We start from the raw sequence: 19764 nt of genomic DNA on the forward strand, positions 1-19764 counted from the left end.
TTTTTTTTAAGCACAAGTGCCTAAACAATAGTTTCACATGGTTTTGTTGCATACAATGTTTTTTTAAGATCCATTACTGAAAGCCATAATGTCTACTGTGGTGTGCTTCTACTACTACTACATTTTCATATAAAACTAAGGTGGTTGATGCAACAAATACATCAAGATTCACATGTGTACATAGCATAACAAGAAGTTGTCATGCTATGACTAAAAAAAATGTGGAACATGTTTTTTAATGTCCAATATTAGTATTACTAAAAATGTAGTGGTATAGTCTCGAATTACATTGTAAGTTATTTTACCGTAGTTTTAAAATGTTTCATAAAAAATTTCCTGTTGCTTAGAACAGTAGAAAAGATGGATGGAATGATTTTTCAGATGGCGGTGGATAGTTGTCAACTTCAAGGGACATTACATGTAAAAACATCCATCCATCATCCATTTTCTACTGCTTGTCCCTTCGGGGTCGCGGGGAGTGCTGGAGCCTATCTCAACTGCACTCGGGCGGTAGGCGGGATACACACTGGACAAGTGGCCACCTCATCGCAGGTTTCCGTCACAAAAATATCCGAGTTAGTATCAGAATCAGCTTTATTGGCCAAGTACAAGGAATTTGCTCTCTTGTTCAGTGTAAACAAGAAATGTTAACGATTGACTAAAAATACAGACTGGTACTTAAACTACAATTTGCAATTCCGGTAGGAATTGCGTGTGAATGCCCTGATGCTGAAGCTGAACTGAAATGCTGATTGGATGTAGAATGACTGTTGGAATGGTTTGAATGTTAACAGTGTTTAAATCAGGGGTGGGCAATGAATTTCTACCGGGGGCCACATGAGCAACCCGAGCACTGCTGGAGGGCCACATCGACAATATTTCAATTAAATTTTGCTCAATATTATTTTTGATGTATACCGTAAGATAAATAATAATAATAATAATTTAACCTAACTTAACTTTATACCAAAAGCACTGCTTTGGAAATCATTTGTACCCCTTTCAGAGATCACATTTAGTTCCCCTTAAACATCCTCATGTTGCACAATGAAATGTAAGCATAGGATGAAGTGTGCATTCCTGTAACTTTCTCTAGTAACAGCATTCCATGATTAATATAAATAAATTAACATTAATAATAAATGACAGTAAAATAAGCACACGTAGGACTGAGGAGTCATAGTGTAACTTTGTGTGGTGTTTGAGTTGTCCGACTCTTTGTGTGGCCATAAACGCACCAGTGGTTTAGTGCTATGCGTGTTGGTGACAGATGACAAGTTGGTTTTGGCCTGGTTTGTACGGCAGAAAATTACTAGTTTTTCGAGATAGAAGTGTTTTACTCATGTTTTTGGTGTCGTTATGGCCGAATATAAACAGTTTTGCTCAATAAAGTGATCGATATAATTCCTGGCCTCGAAGCATCTCGATAGACGTTACAATAAATGAACGGTGTTCAATTGAACGGTGTTGATGAACACCGTTAGGGCCGCTTGTTGTCACTGTCACTCAAAGTTGCATTGCAAAATTACACTGAATAAATGTGTTTATTTTGTTTAGAATTCAGATGGGATTGGATGTGGTGCGCGGCATATATTTGCTGTGCGCAGAGGACGCTTGAGCAGTGCGCAATTGCGCAGGCGCGCACCTTAAAGGGAACGTTGCTTGGCAGTCCATGTCTTGTTGAAAACACGGCATTCGTCATCAACTTTTCTCTTTTTAGCGTCTCGGGTGTAAACCGTGCATCACTTGTCGCTGTGCACCTTCACTCACAGGTTACACACGGTCATACGCCCATAAATAACACTTTTCAAAATAAAAGCAGTACAATTGTATTGCGCGCACGACATATATGTTTTTTCAACTTTATTTTGTAATTTGTGATTGCAGCTGTTCACATTCACTCACAATCACGCACGCGCATATGTCCACACGGAAGTAATACAAATAACGCTTTTCAAAACCAAAGCAGCACCGTTGTATTGCACACTCGACATAGATACTTTTTAAAATGTATTTTGTAATTTATGACTGGCCTCACGCGGGCCGGACAGGGACGCACAAAGGGCCGGATGTGGGCCGCAGAATGCCCAGGTCTGGTTTAAACGTTGAAGCGCTGACACTGACCTGAAACTGAGTATCACAAACCATGATTTTTCAGTTTAATCATACAAAATTTGCAAAAAAAAGCTAGCATAAAATGTTAGCATTCTAACATTTTCACAAGTATGCTAACAGTTAACGCACGTTCACTATTACCATACTTGCATGACCGCACCGAGTATCACAAAGCATGATTTTAAGGTTTAAACATACAAAATTTGCCAAAAAAAGCTAGGGTAAAACGTTAACATACTTGCTCGACGGCTCTTTGGTTATAACAAACCATGATTTGTAGGTTTAAACATACACAATTACCAAATAAAGCTATCAAATAAATCTAGCATAAAACGTTAGCATGCTAACATTCTCACAAGTATGCGAACAGTTAAAGGCCTACTGAAACCCACTACTACCGACCACGCAGTCTGATAGTTTATATATCAATGATGAAATCTTAACATTGCAACACATGCCAATACGGTCGGGTTAGATTAGTAAAGTGCAATTTTAAATTTCCCGCCAAATATTCTGCTGAAAACGTCTCGGTATGATGACGTTTGCGCGTGACGTCACGGATTGTGCAGACATATTGGGGCACAATTGTGGCCAGCTATTAAGTCGTCTGTTTTCATCGCAAAATTCCACAGTATTCTGGACATCTGTGTTGGTGAATCTTTTGCAATTTGTTTAATGAACAATGAAGACAGCAAAGAAGAAAGCTGTAGGTGGGATCGGTGTATTAGCGGCTGGCTGCAGCAACACAACCAGGAGGACTTTGAGTTGGATAGCAGACGCGCTACCGTGAGTAAGCAGCTTTGGCTTCCAAACATTTGATCGCTTGCCCGTACGTGCGTGCCGCTATGTGCATGTCACATACGTAACTTTGGGGAAATATATGTGCTGTATGTTTACAGAGGTGAACGGTACTTTGGGCTGTGAGATTGAGTGTGTTGTGCGGGTGTTTGAGTTGTATTGGTGGGTTATATGGACAGGAGGGGGGAGGTGTTTGTTATAAGGATTAATTTGTGGCATATTCAATATAAGCCTGGTTGTGTTGTGGCTAATAGAGTATATATATGTCTTGTGTTTATTTACTGTTTGAGTCATTCCCAGCTGAATATCAGGTCCCACCCGCCTCTCACAGCATCTTCCCTATCTGAATCGCTTCCACTGCCCTCTAATCCTTCACTCTCACTTTCCTCATCCACAAATCTTTCATCCTCGCTCAAATTAATGGTGAAATCGTCGCTTTCTCGGCCCGAATCGCTCTCGCTGCTGGTGGCCATGAGTGTAAACAATGTGCAGATGTGAGGCGCTCCACAACCTGTGACGTCACGCTACTTCTGGTACAGGCAAGGCTTTTTTATCAGCGACCAAAAGTTGCGAACTTTATCGTCGATGTTCTCTACTAAATCCTTTCAGCAAAAATATGGCAATATCGCGAAATGATCAAGTATGACACATAGAATGGACCTGCTATCCCCGTTTAAATAAGAACATTTCATTTCAGTAGGCCTTTAACATGCTTACAAGCAGGGTTAGTGGAGTGTTCAAATGGCTTGAGAAACGTGGGATATGAAGAGGTTTGTATATTGCCCATTCATTTTCAATTGAGGGCAGTTCCTGGTAATTTCGGGTAATCAGGGAACTTTCGGAACCAGGAAACATTCTGGTTTTGAGGGTCCAGGGTGAGTGGAGTGTGTGGAGGTTGGAACGGTTCAAATCGGATGAGAAATGTGGGATTATTGTACATTTCCCATTCATTGTCAATGGGGATAAAAAATTACCGGGAATTTTGGGAAAGGGAAAACATGTTTTGCGTTTGACATACAGTATGTGATAAGCAGTGTGGGTTGATGATTGAAAGTTTGGAATTGGTTAAAAAATGGTGCACATTTTTGAGAATGTTGGGCATTGCACAACTATAAATACGTCCATTTATTTGAATAGGAATTTCCTAGAAATTTGGGAATTTTCAGGAACATTTTGGGAAATAATAGGTAACACAACAATTGTCCTGGATGATATTAGTGGGTTGGTGTTAGAATTTTTCAAAACGGTTGAAAATTGTTGACGTAGTAACAGTTTGAATTTAGTTTAGTTTAGTTTAGTCTTTATTTGAAGGGACAATGTACAGAAACATTAAGCTCAAAGACAGATATGTTCTGTACCAGATTATAGCTAAATAGCTAATTTCCATCTGCAGTCCCTGGCTACCTAAATTAAAGGGATACAAAAATCATGCAATAAAATTATGACAATAAAAACATACACAAGTATTAAGAAAAAAGTCATAAAATGCCCTTTCATGGACACATACTTAATATACAATACAACCACACCTCATTTACATCATCACACAAAGACAATACATGCTTTTGTTCACATCTGTCATCATTTGTAAAAACAACTATGATTTTAACACACACACCTCACAATTTACAATAAAAATGCTCTCATGGATAAATATAATACACATTAGGTTGATGTGTCAAACATAATGCCCATCTTAGTGACCGTGTGAGCAGCTTTGATTGCTCCAAAGCCGCTTTTTAACTTCAATTGTGAATGAAGAGTAATCTGTTAGACTTTTCAAGTTTGTTGTGAGGTCGTTCCATTCCTTCATGGCTTTATATGAAAAGGCTGATTGTGCAAAAGAGGTTTTACATCTGGGTATGCTACACTGCCCCCTGGTGGAGGCTCGTGTGTTTCTAGTTGTCACAGCAGATGTAAACTGGACAAAGTGCTTAAGTGGCGCTGGTGCAGTGTTATTTAAGATTCGATGGGCCATTCGTATTGATGCTAATCTTTGAATGTTAGCTAAATTTAACAATCTATATTTTTGGAGAACTAAACAATGATGGTGGTGTTGTGGTTTTCGGTCAAGGATTTTGAGGGATTGTTTGTGCAAAGTTTCCAATGGCCTCAGTGTCATTTTGCTTGCCTGCGACCAACATGTTATACAATAATAAAAACGAGACATAATCATTGCATTAAAATAAGTTTGAGCTGCCTCCAGTGTTAATGAATTCCTGATACATTTGAACGTTTTTATGTTGTATTTAAGACTCTGGCACATCTGTTTGATATGTTTTTTAAAGCCAAGTGTTGGCTCCAAAATGACACCCAGGTAACGATATTCACTAACATTTTGTATTATTTCCTTATTAACCGTTATATTTGGAAAGGACGACATTTTATATTTGTTTACAAAATACATTGTTGCAGTTTTCTTAATGTTTAATGTAAGACAAGAGTCATGTAGCTATCTTGCCATCTTCTCCATGGCTGCTGTAATTTTTCTGGCAACCGTTTCAGCGTCCTTTCCCCAAGTATAAATAACCGTGTCATCTGCATACATCTGGATATTTACATCCTCACATACAGATGGCAGGTCGTTTATATACATGGAGAAAAGAAGAGGGCCGATATTAGAGCCTTGTGGCAGGCCAATATCAGTAGCAGTGAGACTGGATGTTGTGTTATCAATACGGACACATTGGGTCCGACCAGATAGATATGACATAATCCAGGCCAGACTATCTGTCAAAAGTTTAAAAGATGTTAATTTTGTAAGTAACGTGGGGTGACTGACTGTATCGAATGCCTTGCGAAGGTCTAAGAATATTGCTCCAACTACACCTCCATTATCAAGGTTTTGTTTGATTGTTTCTAGTAGAAGGCAACATGCAGTTTCGGTCGAGTGATTTGCCCGAAACCCAAACTGCATGGGATGTAGGAGGTCTTCATAGTTCAAATGTTCTGTGAGTTGCTCAACGATCACTTTTTCTATTGCTTTGGATATAACGGGGAGAAGGCTAATTGGTCTGTAATTGTTGATGTCTTGTTTATTTCCTGCTTTATGGATTGGAATGATAATGGCAGTTTTCAACGTGGTAGGGAAAGTGTTTTCTGTTATTGATTTATTTATCAATGTTGTTATAGGAGCAGTAAGACTATCTTTATACGTTTTTAGGAAGAATGTGTCCAGGCCGTATATATCTCTAGATCGTGAGCTTGTTAATGCAGAGAGGATTTTGTTTACCTTTGTTTCATTTGTTAATTCTAAACTTAGTCCATCCTGAATAAATGGCAATTCTTTGCACTGATTTTGAGGGAATTTTTTATTCAGGGTTTGTACAGACTGGATGAAATGTTCGTTAAAATGATTACTTATGTCCAGACTGTCTGTGATAGTAGTGCCATTGATATTTAATGTTATAGTGTTGTTTCTTGTTTGCTCTCTTCCAGTGAGTGTGTCAATGGTTTTCCATAACTGTCTAATGTTCCCTTTTGCAGCTTTGATTAATTCTAAGTGAAAGTCAGCCCTAGACTTCCGCATAAGCATTGTAACTTTGTTCCTCAAACTTTTAAAAATCATACGAATTTAAGTGGGTATTCCTGAAATTTTGGGAAACCTGGAATTTGTATGAAAAGAAACATGGTAGGTTTGTTGGCCCAATTAAAAATAAGAATTTGAAGGTGGAATGGTCAAAAACAGTTGACAAATGTGGACTGTAATAACTTTCCAGGAAGAGATGAAAATAGGGCTTTAAAAAAACGTGAATTCCTGGATTTTTTTAACTTGGAAAATGGTAGTTTGATTGTTCAAGGTGTGTGGAGTGTGTGGATTGTGGAATGGTTAAAATCGGTTGAGAAATGTGGAAATTGTGCGAGTTCGAAAAATGGCCAATTCATTTTCAATGGGGAAAAAATTACCCGGAAAACCAGGAATTCTGGGTAATGTAGGATATTTAAAAACAATTTTTTGGGGGAGCTCATGATTCCCAGTCGAGCCAAAGGTTTTGATAATGGAACGGTTCCAATCGGATGAAAATTGTTTTGCGGCGGAATAATAATAATAAATAGATCAGATTTTTTTAATATAATAACTTATGTGCAAGGCTAATAAAAATAGTGCAGTGTTTATTAGAGAAAAGTAAAAAGATGATGACGTGAACATGAGTTAGTACATTCACAGTGACAGATTAGTTAGTAATTTCACAGCGTTCATCAGATTGATACCCTGAGGGAAATAACTGTTCTTATGACGGGTTGTTATGGTGGCATATTGTTTTCACCCTTAACAATTACTGAATGCAAAATAGTATATTAGATATTATTTGTTTCTGCTTGTCTCACTATGATTTAATCCCAATGTTTAATCAACCGGGTTTTAATAGAATGCACAACTTTGCTGCAGCCAGCAGAGGCTCATCTAGCCTAGCTTCTGATTGGCTGATGACAACTATGTATCTTTAAAACCTGTACAGTAACCTTCCATTTTGTTTCTCCCCTTCAGTTCTATGCGCCGTGGTGCGGCTACTGTAAGAAACTCGAGCCCATATGGCACGAAGTGGGCGCCGAGCTGAGAGTCTCCGGGTCGCCGGTCCGCGTGGGGAAGATGGACGCCACTGCTTACTCCGGTGAGTCTGTGCAAAGTTTGTCACAAAACACAAAAGAACTGTAGCTGTCTTCTGATTGGAGGATTTTTCTGTGTGTTAGGAATGTCGTCAGAGTTTGGTGTGCGTGGCTATCCTACGATAAAGCTGTAAGTGTCACCTTGCATTTCTTTGTATTAAAGCAAGAACACAATTCATTTTGAGTTATGAAAAAAATGTGTTTGAGGAAGTTTAAGTCCAAGGTGAAATCTGAACATATCCCCTTTTGGTGATTTTTGATGATCCAAATTTTTAGGTTGTCATTCTCTGCTAAGGTAACGTATGTCAGGTTAAATCATTTTTATTGGTGCTGTGTCAGGGGAAATTTTAAAACTTTTTTTGTTGATGGTCAAAACAATAACCCTATTGATTTTTTTTACGATATTCAGTTCAAAGTTTTTGAAGTAATGGTGGTCAAAGGTCGTACAGCTATAACTGGCGTGTAGTAGGGCTGGGCGATATGGACGAAAAACTATATCTCGATATATTTTTATTTAAACTCGATATTCGATTTTTATCTCGATATATTTTTCGGTGAAAGTATACATATAAAGATATTCATTTTTGAGCGATATTCAGTGAAATTGAAGTGAATGACAACTGTACTGTGAACAGTCAGTGGCACTTTTATTAACCCAGTTGGTCAAGATGGGTATTAACAGCACCGAAAATAAACTGTTTTATTATTATAGAGGTTTATTTGAAATAGGGACAGATACAAAAACATAGACATCTGAAACAGTTATCCGATGCATGCGTCAGTGTTTGTAGCCAAAGCTAATTTACAACACTTGTCCCCAACAACAACAACAACACAGATCCAACATCATTAAAATAGGAAAATAAAAAATAGAATGAGTTGATAATAATGATAATAGTAATAATACAGACAAGTGCAAACTAGATAAAAGCCAATAATAATAATAACACAGACAAAGTGCAGACTAGATAAAAACCAATTAGTAAAAATGAGTAAAAACTAAACATGGGAACACGATTGTTGCTCAACTAGCCATAATTTTGTTTGTTTTTTGAAAGTGACAAGTGCAGGTATACTTTTCAAAGTGTCCGGTAAAGAGTTCCATAGTTATGGTCCTTTTATTGAAAAGGCAGTCTGGGCAAAAGATGTTCTACGGAATGGAACACAACAGTTGCCTTTTGACACTGCTCGGGTGGTAGATCTGGTACCACTTTGCAGTCTTGTAATTGCTTTGCAGAGCAATTGGGGAGCAGAGGCTGGGCGATATGGACGAAAAACTATATCTCGATATATTTTTATTTAAACTCGATATTCGATTTTTATCTCGATATATTTTTCGGTGAAAGTATACATATAAAGATATTCATTTTTGAGCGATATTCAGTGAAATTGAAGTGAATGACAACTGTACTGTGAACAGTCAGTGGCACTTTTATTAACCCAGTTGGTCAAGATGGGTATTAACAGCACCGAAAATAAACTGTTTTATTATTATAGAGGTTTATTTGAAATAGGGACAGATACAAAAACATAGACATCTGAAACAGTTATCCGATGCATGCGTCAGTGTTTGTAGCCAAAGCTAATTTACAACACTTGTCCCCAACAACAACAACAACACAGATCCAACATCATTAAAATAGGAAAATAAAAAATAGAATGAGTTGATAATAATGATAATAGTAATAATACAGACAAGTGCAAACTAGATAAAAGCCAATAATAATAATAACACAGACAAAGTGCAGACTAGATAAAAACCAATTAGTAAAAATGAGTAAAAACTAAACATGGGAACACGATTGTTGCTCAACTAGCCATAATTTTGTTTGTTTTTTGAAAGTGACAAGTGCAGGTATACTTTTCAAAGTGTCCGGTAAAGAGTTCCATAGTTATGGTCCTTTTATTGAAAAGGCAGTCTGGGCAAAAGATGTTCTACGGAATGGAACACAACAGTTGCCTTTTGACACTGCTCGGGTGGTAGATCTGGTACCACTTTGCAGTCTTGTAATTGCTTTGCAGAGCAATTGGGGAGCAGAGTTATACAAGCATTTAAAAACCAGTTTGACTGTGTGTAACAAAATAAAATTGGTAAAACTTAAAATATTGTATTTGGTTAAAATTTGGCAATGATGATATCGTATACTCTTCTTGTCTAGAACTTTCAAGGTGCGGTTATAAAGACACTCAATGGTCTTGATTGATGACTGGTGTGCCTGGGACCATGTAGTTAAGCCATAAGATATGTGTGACAGAATCATTGCATTCATAAAAGTAAAAGCACAGCTAAGAGTTAAGCAGTGTCTTATGATCTTAAAACAGCCTAGGTTTGCCTTCAGGGTTTTACACATTTTATTAATGTGACTTTTAAAATTCAGCTGATAGTCTATGATTATGCCCAAATATTTGACTTCAGGTACTTGTTCAATGACCTCCTCATTAATTTTTATATTCAGGTTTGTTTGAGGTAGCTTTTTTATGGAGAAGCAGACAGAGTTAGTCTTTTTAGTGTTTAGGGTTAAACAGGATGACTCCAGCCAAGATGCTATTTTGTCTAATTGAGCATTTAACTTCTCAGCAACTAGAGTACAGGTCTTACCTGATGTATATACCACTGTGTCATCCGCATACATCTGTAAATCTATATATGTGCATACATCTGGTAGGTCATTGATGTATAGACTGAATAGTATAGGTCCCAAGACACTACCCTGAGGTATCCCTGTTTCTATTTTGCGGAAGGAAGATCTCACATTATTAATGGTGACACATTGTTCACGGCCCTTTAGATATGATTCAAACCAGGACAATGACTGTTTGGATAAATTGAATTTAGTTAGTTTTGAAATTAAAATGTCATGATTGACTGTATCAAATGCTTTTTTTAAGTCTAGAAATGCTGCACCGACCACCTGTCGTTTGTCAAGAGAATGTTTGATCCTTTCAGTTAAAAAACAAGTGGCAGATTCTGTAGAATTGTTACGTCTGAATCCGAATTGCAGGGGAGTCAAATAGTGATTTGTCTCAAGGTGGTGCATTAGTTGTTCCGAAACAATATTCTCCAGGGGCCGTACTTATCAAGCTTCTTAGAGTGCAATTTTATACTTAAGTCCTGAGAATTTGCGAAATTTAGTCCTACTCTCAAACTTAAGAATAAAAGCTTTTTATCAACGTTCTTAAGTCTAAGAATCACTCCTACTCTCCACGATATTTAAGAGACCTTCAGAGGTGTCTTAAGTGGTTAGGAGTTGCCAGCAGGGGATGGCACTGAGGCGAGAGAGACGTGCGCGAACGTTCAGGGAACGGAACAATGTTTTGTTTTTTTTGATGACGAGCAGCTGATCAAACGGTATCGTTTAGACAGAGCGGATATTATTTTTGTCACAGATTTAATACTTTTCCATTCCTTGTTGATTTCTGCATGTGTCTGCAGTGGGCTAGTATATATAGAGCCACCCACACCAGTTTCAAATTAGTTGCCTAATTAATGAATTGGAAAGAAAATTTCATGACAGTAGCGTATGTGTGTGGCCGTGAGGTGAGTGACGTCAGTGAGTGTGTGGGCGATAGAAGAGAGGGAGCGGTAGCGTGAGTGCCGGCGGGGACTAGTTTGTTTTGTATTTATTTGCAGTTTATTGCCAAAATATACACTCCCATTGTCCACTTAAATATTTCCAAGATATTTCTTTATTCTTAGACAACGGATTCCCTTCCGTGATTGGTCATTTCTATGGACACAGAAATGACGTCACCTAAAATTCCGTTTACGGCACATAGTAATGTCGTAATTCAGCTCTTGAGTGTGACACTTAAGATTCAGTCCTACACTTCGCTGAAAGTGTGAGTAAGACGCTTGATAACTAACTTTTAAGTGCAGCTTTCAGCGAGGAATTTATTTACTCTTAAGTCAACTCTTAGCAGACTTCTTAGGAGTAATTCTAAGAAGCTTGATAAGTACGGCCCCAGGACTTTAGATAAAACTGGAAGAAGGCTGATAGGTCTGTAGTTAGATGTCATTCCAGCGTCACCAGATTTTAAAAGTGGTATTACCTGTGCAGTTTTCCATCCATCTGGGAATTGCCCAGTTTTAATGGAAATATTAATAAGACAGGTAAGAGGCTGTATAAGGATGCTGCTATATTTTTTAAGAAAAGCCGTGTCTAGGTTATAAATATCCTTTGAGTATGTGGTGTTTAGGTCATTTATGACATTTAGGACAGTTGTCTGACTAACCTCCTTGAGCTGAAATGAGCTGTCTTGTTCATCAGGTATGTCTGTTGTTTGGTCATCATTAGTCCTACAAGAGAAACCAGAGGAAAGGTTCTTGACAGATTCTATAAAGAATTTATTGAACTCATTTGAGACTTGTGTACAATCAGTAATGATTTTGTCTCCTACTTTAAGTTTGTATTGGGTTTGGGTGGTGTTACCCTCTGGGTTTAATAGGCTGTGTAGTAGTTTCCAGATCATTTTGCAATTTCCTTTGGCCTCTAATAGCATGTGGATGTAGTAGTTTGATTGGGACATTCTGAGCTGTTTAACTACTTGATTACGCAAGCCTTTAAATATTTTCAAATCAGTGTCACTACGAGTTTTGACAAAAGTTTTTAAGGCATAATCTCTCTTTTTCATTAATTTCCGGATATCATCATTAATCCATGGTAATTGAAATTTTCTGTGGGATTTTTTTCGCTTTCTAATAAATTTATCAATAATGCGTCCGATAGTAGACATTAGCTGATTACAACAGGCGTGTACTTGGTCATGTTGTTGGAGCTCGTCCCAATTAATACCCTTTAATTCGTTTTCAAAAGCAGTTGTTGATTGGCGAGGGATCTCAAGTTTAAAAGTTTTCTGATCTGGATTTTTAAACCTTGTCAGACGTGTCTTTGTGAGTTTTCTTGCAGCTAATGTCAGATTATGGTCTGACAAGCCGGTGACTGGATTGTACGTTTTTACGATTCTGTCAGGCTTGTTTGTGAAGATTAAATCAATTAGTGTCTGAGTGTTTTTAGTGATACGTGTGGGGGTTTCTATCTTCTGACTAAAGTCATGTTTAGATGTGAGGTCTTTTAGTTTTTTAGTCTTTTAAGTTTAAGTTTAAGTAGTACAGAATTACATAACATAAATAAAATAGAATAGCATTATTTCTACTTAAAATAAATAACATAGCTGTGCAAATAATACAAAATGTATCAAACTCCGATAAAAAAATACATTTGCAGGCCGGCACTTTGATTTCTCTTCCTGGTTCGATGACCCGCCCTATCACTCCTCTGATTGGCCTGTCCCTAACCAATCATGACTCATCATAGGAAACAACCAACCAATCATGGATGTTCTTATATGTGCAAGCACATCTTGGAAGGAGGAAGGGGAGGGGTTTAGTAGCCCATGGAGGGGGAGCGGGGGAGAACAAGGAACACAACAAATAAGAGGCGTTTGGTCATTTTAACGTGAAATAAATTATTACGATATTTTCTTAATTCATATTTTGTTTAAAAATATATCGATATATCTTACAAACTCGATATATTGCCCAGCCCTAGCGTGTAGGGATGGGCATCGAATTCTGTACTTTCAAAAGCACCAACTGAATTCTGTCAGTCCTACCAGGTATAGATTCACATAAAATCAAACTGTGCCATATTTCGATACCTTTTGTTGCACGTGATGTCATATCCGGTTGCAGACTCGTCACCTCCGGTTGCAGACTAAACACCGGCTCATGTAACGGATCACTCAAGCAGCGCTCAGAGCGGACTCAGCCAAATTCCCTATAAGTAATGTTACAATTTTCAACACCAACAAAACAAATGTGCTTGGTAGAATACACTGTAATGTAAAGTAAGGCTCCACTCTTCCAAAATGCGCTGGCTTGATGCTAATTTACCAAAGTGCTACAGCAACAGACAAAAAGACTACGTCTGACCTTGTTTTTACAACTGGGAAAAAAATGCACTTTGAGATGTTAAATATTTCCATCCATCCATTCTCTACCTCTTGTCCCTCTCGGGGAGCCTATCCCAGCTGCATGTGGGCTGAAAGTGGGGTACATTCTGGACAAGTCGCCACCTCATTGCAGGGCCAACACAGATAGACAGACAACATTCACACTCACATTCACACACTAGGGCCAATTTAGTGTTGCCATTCAACCTATCCCCAGGTGCGTGTCTTTGGAGGTGGGAGGAAGCTAGAGTACCCTGAGGGAACCCACGCAGTCATGGGGAGAGAAATGCAAACTTCCCACAGAAAGACCCCGAGCCTCGGTATTGAACCCATGACCTTCTTATTGGGAAGCACGCGCACTAACCCTGTGTAACCGTGCTGCATGTTAAGTAGAATTTTTGCTGACAAAAATGTGTCCGTTTTATTTTTTGTTTATTTCTTTATTATACTTACTTTTCAATTACAGTACAATGGTAAATAATTTTACATTAATGAGAAATAAGTGTTTGTCCTTTTTAAATGGTTACTTGCATTATTAATATATATTATAATTACATTATGATCGCCGCTGTATAGTTTTTATCGATTATTTTTTCAGTTTAAGAGCATGATGTAGACAAAATATGCATAAAGCTAGATATGTTTAGGTAAATTATTGCATATTGTTTTAATGTGTGGCACCTTGAAACAAGAATATGTTGATTGACAGTCTAAAATTATTGTCTTCCTTCACTCGTTATTTTCGCAGTTTTATGCATTTATAAGTATAAAATATGAAAATCGAGAATTGAATTGCAATTGTAATTTTTGGAGAGAAAAATTGCAATTGTTTTTTTTTTCTTCATAATCGGGCAGCCACAACTCCATATAGATTAACATTTTTTCAAAGGATGAAAATGGCTAAATCGCTAATATACTCACAGTTAGCATGCTATTACTTAGCAAGATAGTGCTAAATAATAAACTGTGCAACAGCAGTTGTATAGTAATTTTACATAATGCTGTGTAGATATACACTTTTTGAAAGGATGAAAATGGCTAACATGCCAAATGCCAAAGTGCTAAAGCAATTCATAGTGACTTTACGTCATAGTGATTTACGTATACAGTTTTATTATAAGTAAAATGCTAACATGCTCACTGTCAGCTTGCTACCACCTAACAAGATGGCGCTAAATACCAAAATGCTACAGCAATTCTATAATAAATTTACATCATGTCATGTAATTTCCACTTTAATAAAATATAAAAATGGCTAACAAGCTCACAGTTAGAGTGCTACCACCTAGTAAGATAGAGCTAAATACCAAAGTGCTGCAGTAGTTTTATAATGATTTTACGTCATGCCATGCAAATGTATAGTTTTAATGTAAGCAAAATGACCAAAATGCTAACATGCTCACAGTAAGCATGTTATCACTTAATAAGATGGCGCTAAATACCAAAGTGCTACAATAGTTCTGTAGTAATTTTACGTCATGCCATTTAGATTTACACTTTTTTAAAGAATAAAAATGTCTAAACTGCTAACATGCTCACAGTTAGCATGCTACCACCTGGCAAAATAGCGCCAAATACAAAAGTGCTACAGGTTGTTCTGTAGTGATTTGACATAACGCCATTGTAGATTTACACTACACTATTTGAAAGGATGAAACTGGCTAACATGCTAACAGTTGGCCTGCAACCAGCAGGAAAATCCTGTTCATTTTGAGTGATTCTCTGGCCAAGATGGTTTGATGTAGCTGAGCTGTTATCGTGATCGCCTATATTAGCATTTCTGCTATTGCTTCACACTACATCATACTTCATTTGATTACATAACTAACTGGTGTAGCCTCTGTCATACTCTCAAAGGTGGTCATTTGCATCCGAAGCATCTTTCATCAAGTGTAGGTTCTGTCATTGTGAATCTGTTGCTCCAGAGGTTTGTCCTGCTCAGAAATGTCCTTCAGGAGAGAACGCTGTGCTGTTATTGTTGTCCCCCGGGCCTAATGAAGTAACAACCTCGCTGGCTATATTCACCTTAAATTCTATTACGTTGTCTTAATGAAATGCGACTGTTTTCACATAAAGTGGAGCGCCCACAGCTTGAGCCTAGCTTGATGTATTATGCGGCGTGTACACTTTTGGTTTATGAAGCGAGGTGGTGGCCAGCTGCTGCAGTACAGGTCTCCCAGCGTAGTTTCATTAAGCTCATTTGGGAGACGGCGAAGGGTTCATAACATTTGAAACCAGAGAAGGGATGGAACATCCATCAGAGGACAGCAGATCTCTCCCCTGTGGTACCCGCTTGATATAGCCTTTTTCTCCGCCTCCCTTTAGAGGCTTATAAGCAATGATGCAACTGCACTGAACCTCACCACATCAAGGCTCTATGAAATGCATTATAATAACTTTAAAATATACTGACATTGACTTAAAAGGAGATTAATAAAATTAAAAACAATTATTTAAATAATGAGACTAAGAAAATCCACACAAAGTATATTGAAATTATTCAAAAAACAACAAAAAATAGTTTAAAGTCATAACTTCATCGTGATTTAATTATTCACTAATTGTTTAAAATTTTACCTGCTACACAAAGCTGACCAAACATTTTCCACTTCACCAAATTCCCCACAAAATTGGAGACACTTTATATTTTTAACTTTTTTTTAATTGGTGAATAAACGTGCTAAAAATCAAATGTAGGTAAAAAATGATCAGCCAAGAAAGAACAGCTTGTATCTAAGCTTTGTGTTATATTTTTAAATTGTTAATTTTTGGTTTTAAGGCATATAACAGTGGTTCGCAAACATTTTTTCACCAAGCACCACCTCAGAAAAAACTCTCCAACTACCACCATGATGACCAACTTTAAAATACAGTATTGTAGGCCTAAGTATTCATTAAAAACGAGGCAAAAGTTTTATTCAACAAGTATATTGAATATTGTTGGCCACTAACATTACACACAGTGTGAACAGCAACACTGTGTTTGAATATAAGAAAATACAACACTACATCAAGTAATTCTTTAGCGTATCACTAGATAGAGCCCACCACACATTGAGAATAACTGTCATACAATTTCCAAAAGCCCCCCCCCCAAACAAGACACACACACACACACACACACACACACACACACACACACACACACACACACACACACACACACACACACACACACACACACACACACACACACACACACACACACACAAATACGTCAGTCAAATAAGTACAATCAAAACTATTAACGTAAAGCCACAGACAACTGTATTTAGTGCCCCCTGATTGCCCTCCAAGAAATCTAACAATTAATAAAAGTAAAAAAGACTTGTTAGTTATCTACATGGCATTTCAGTCCGGGTTAATGTGGAGAACAATCTCTTTAACATATTAAGGAAAGCACCACATACTTCTCGCCTTGTTATTTTTAACAAAGCAAATAATTTTTTGTATTAGTGTGATCTCTTAACATTCCACATGTTTCTTGTTATTTTTGATGTTGTTTTTTTTTATTTTAGTGAGGCGTAATCCTCCTCCATATTGTTGTTTTCAGAATATGCTGCAGGCTGCACACATTTTGAACACCCCTCCAAAATTCAAGTACTGTATTAAGTCTAGTAAACATAACTTTTGCATTTTTCTTGCAGGTTAAAGGGGGACCTGGCTTATAATTACAAGGGTCCGAGAACAAAAGACGACATTGTAGAGTTTGCCAACAGGGTGGCAGGGTAAGTGCTGATGCCTCCTTAAAGAAGTAGTCACTGTTGGCCATATTTATCTCCATCACTGTCTGGTAATATGGCCGCTTACCACTGGATGGCGCCACTGTTTCACAAGTCACACATTACATTTGCTTACAGTTTTCAGTCTGCCATGACTGCGAGAACATTTTAATACATTTCTCCTGTTTCATTGCCTTATTTTAATCTTTCAATCCTCCTCTGCAGGCCAGCTGTTCGAGCATTGCCCAGTAAGCAAATGTTTGAGCACATGATGAAGAGACATGACGTGCTGTTTGTGTACGTTGGCGGCGAGTCCCCCCTCAAAGTAAGCACCTCACTTACTTTTTACTGATAGGCCGCCGGATCATTTACAGTGTGCATGCAGTAATTGGAATGAACAAATTCTGTCGCTGTAGGAGAAGTACAACGATGTTGCCACCGAGCTCATCGTCTATACTTACTTCTTCTCTGCCCATGAGGATGTCTTGCCAGAGGTAACGGTTTTCTTGTTTTTGTCCAATGTATACTCAAAGATGTAATTGGCATTGATTTTATATGCTAATTTATATTTGGATTCATAAATCTATATATGACTTCTGTGAAAACACACATTCATAGGTAAATATCAAAAAATGTATGTAATCTAAAAAATATTAACAATATTTGATAATATATACAATTATTGAATACATAAAAATATAAAATAGTGGGGCTAATAGTAATAAATGAAATGGAAAATAACACAAAATAGATTAAGAACCTAAGAACATTTGAAATAGATCAGTAAAAAGCCTTATTTAAAATGGTGTCATTTTAACCTTTTATATAAAAAAAAAATCAATAGTTAAGGGTGCTCAGCATGACTATTGTATTTGTAAATTACACTTGGATAAACTTTATCGATCCCCGAGGCAAATTGTTTGATCACAAAAGCTCAATTGCAGGAAGAAAATATAAAAAAGAGGGATAAAAATAAGATAGTAAACAATACCAACTGTACAAAAGAAATAATAAAATAATACCAACTGTACAAAAGCAATAGAAAAATAAACAAAATAAAATAAATGAATAAAAATATATTAATCTTGTTGTATATTGTATTTTAAATTAGGGCTGTAAGTGATTACTTTTTAAATCAGATTATTCACACACTTGAACTGTGATTAATCATGATTAATTACAGGTTATTATTTGCTTGAATAAATGAAATATGCTGAAGAAAAGAACCAGTATTTGGATACAAATGCAATTTTGTAGTCAGAATGTCATTCGGGAATGTTTTTTTTTAATGTTTTACTTAACTGCAAGTCATTGATTTGCTCACTATTGACAGGCGAATTAAGTCCACATTTTGGAAGTCTTTGCAATAATATGGCAAACTAGGTCGTAGGTACTGACGTAAAATATATTATTAGATAATGTAATAGAAACCCTTAAACAACTTTACTTAGTGTACCATTTACATTTGCATTTACTTTTCCTTAGTTTAACCAGTTGCTCAAACAAACAAGCTTATTTACTTTTTTAGATGACAGTGCTGATCTCTTTTTGTGTGCAAACTACTTCCAGGGTAGTTTGTAAGACGGTAGTTGGCTACAAGAATGACATCTTGAAGCACTTGATCTTCACAGATGTTAAGTGGCCTACATGTGGTGACTGTCCATTTCAAAAAGGCATTGTTAGCTCATCTGTGGTAAACGCAGATAAAGTCAGCCAGCATAGTTTTTTTGTCCTCTGTCTGCGTCCATGTAGCATTCATGCTAGCGGTGCCATCCTCACGTTCATGTTTCGCTTTAAGATGCTATTTTAAACTTGATGTGTGCCGACGATAAGGAAATTTGTAGCTGCGATACCAACTGATTACCTCAATTTCATATAAAGTTCTGTATGAGTTTGTTTTGAAGGGCGCAGAGCATACCGGCGGTCAAAACAAACACTTTGATAAAACTCCATTCATTTATGATAACCTGATAATTTTTTTATTCATCACATTAGTTAACGCGTTAATGTTGACAGCCCTATTTTAAATATGATAAATATTATACAGTTTGTAACATAATGTTGCGCTACTCAACTGTATATGTAGGCTCTACATGCAGTCATTGCAAGCTCACAGTCTCGTTTGTTGTTGTCCATGTAAGCAAAACACAAATTTCTTTAAAATATGTTTTTGTTTTCAGTCTGTCACCTTGCCAGAGCTCCCTGCGGTCATCGTCTTTAAAGACGACGCCTACTTCACATATGATGGTAAGTCTTGCTCCCCTCCCTAATCTGGCACAAAACTAGGTCGTCCGCCGTTCTGTCAACACGTTCCCCCCCACGAAACTGCATTTTTTTTCATCGGTTTCTCCTCGCCATGTGCCTCGACCGCTACACTGTCTTTGGCTGTGTGTGCCGTTAGGCCCGTAAATGGCGGTTTGCTTCCCGGGTGCACTCGCATAGCAGACTCGGGTGGGTGGTTTGGCGGATGTGGGCGTGGAAGACCACAGAGCTTGTGGCGTAGGGCAAATGAATAAATGGATGTGTCGGCCTGTCATGTGTTGCTCTTCAGACGTTTCCTTCCACCATA

The 19764-nt window shown here is 37.4% G+C and overlaps 1 protein-coding gene across 2 annotated transcripts in view; it reads left to right on the top strand.

Annotated features, from left to right (window-relative positions):
• Positions 1 to 19764, top strand: part of LOC133630124 (protein disulfide-isomerase TMX3-like) — a 124171-nt gene that overhangs the window by 2024 nt on the left and 102383 nt on the right. For both annotated transcript variants that reach the window (XM_062021465.1, XM_062021464.1), the window contains exons 4-9: positions 7403 to 7526; positions 7606 to 7651; positions 17121 to 17201; positions 17421 to 17520; positions 17612 to 17689; positions 19376 to 19442. In XM_062021465.1, the coding sequence (XP_061877449.1) occupies positions 7403 to 7526; positions 7606 to 7651; positions 17121 to 17201; positions 17421 to 17520; positions 17612 to 17689; positions 19376 to 19442 (496 nt within the window). The remainder of the gene's footprint in view (positions 1 to 7402; positions 7527 to 7605; positions 7652 to 17120; positions 17202 to 17420; positions 17521 to 17611; positions 17690 to 19375; positions 19443 to 19764) is intronic.

Source organism: Entelurus aequoreus, linkage group LG15, assembly GCF_033978785.1.
Source record: "Entelurus aequoreus isolate RoL-2023_Sb linkage group LG15, RoL_Eaeq_v1.1, whole genome shotgun sequence".
Lineage (NCBI taxonomy): Eukaryota > Metazoa > Chordata > Actinopteri > Syngnathiformes > Syngnathidae > Entelurus > Entelurus aequoreus.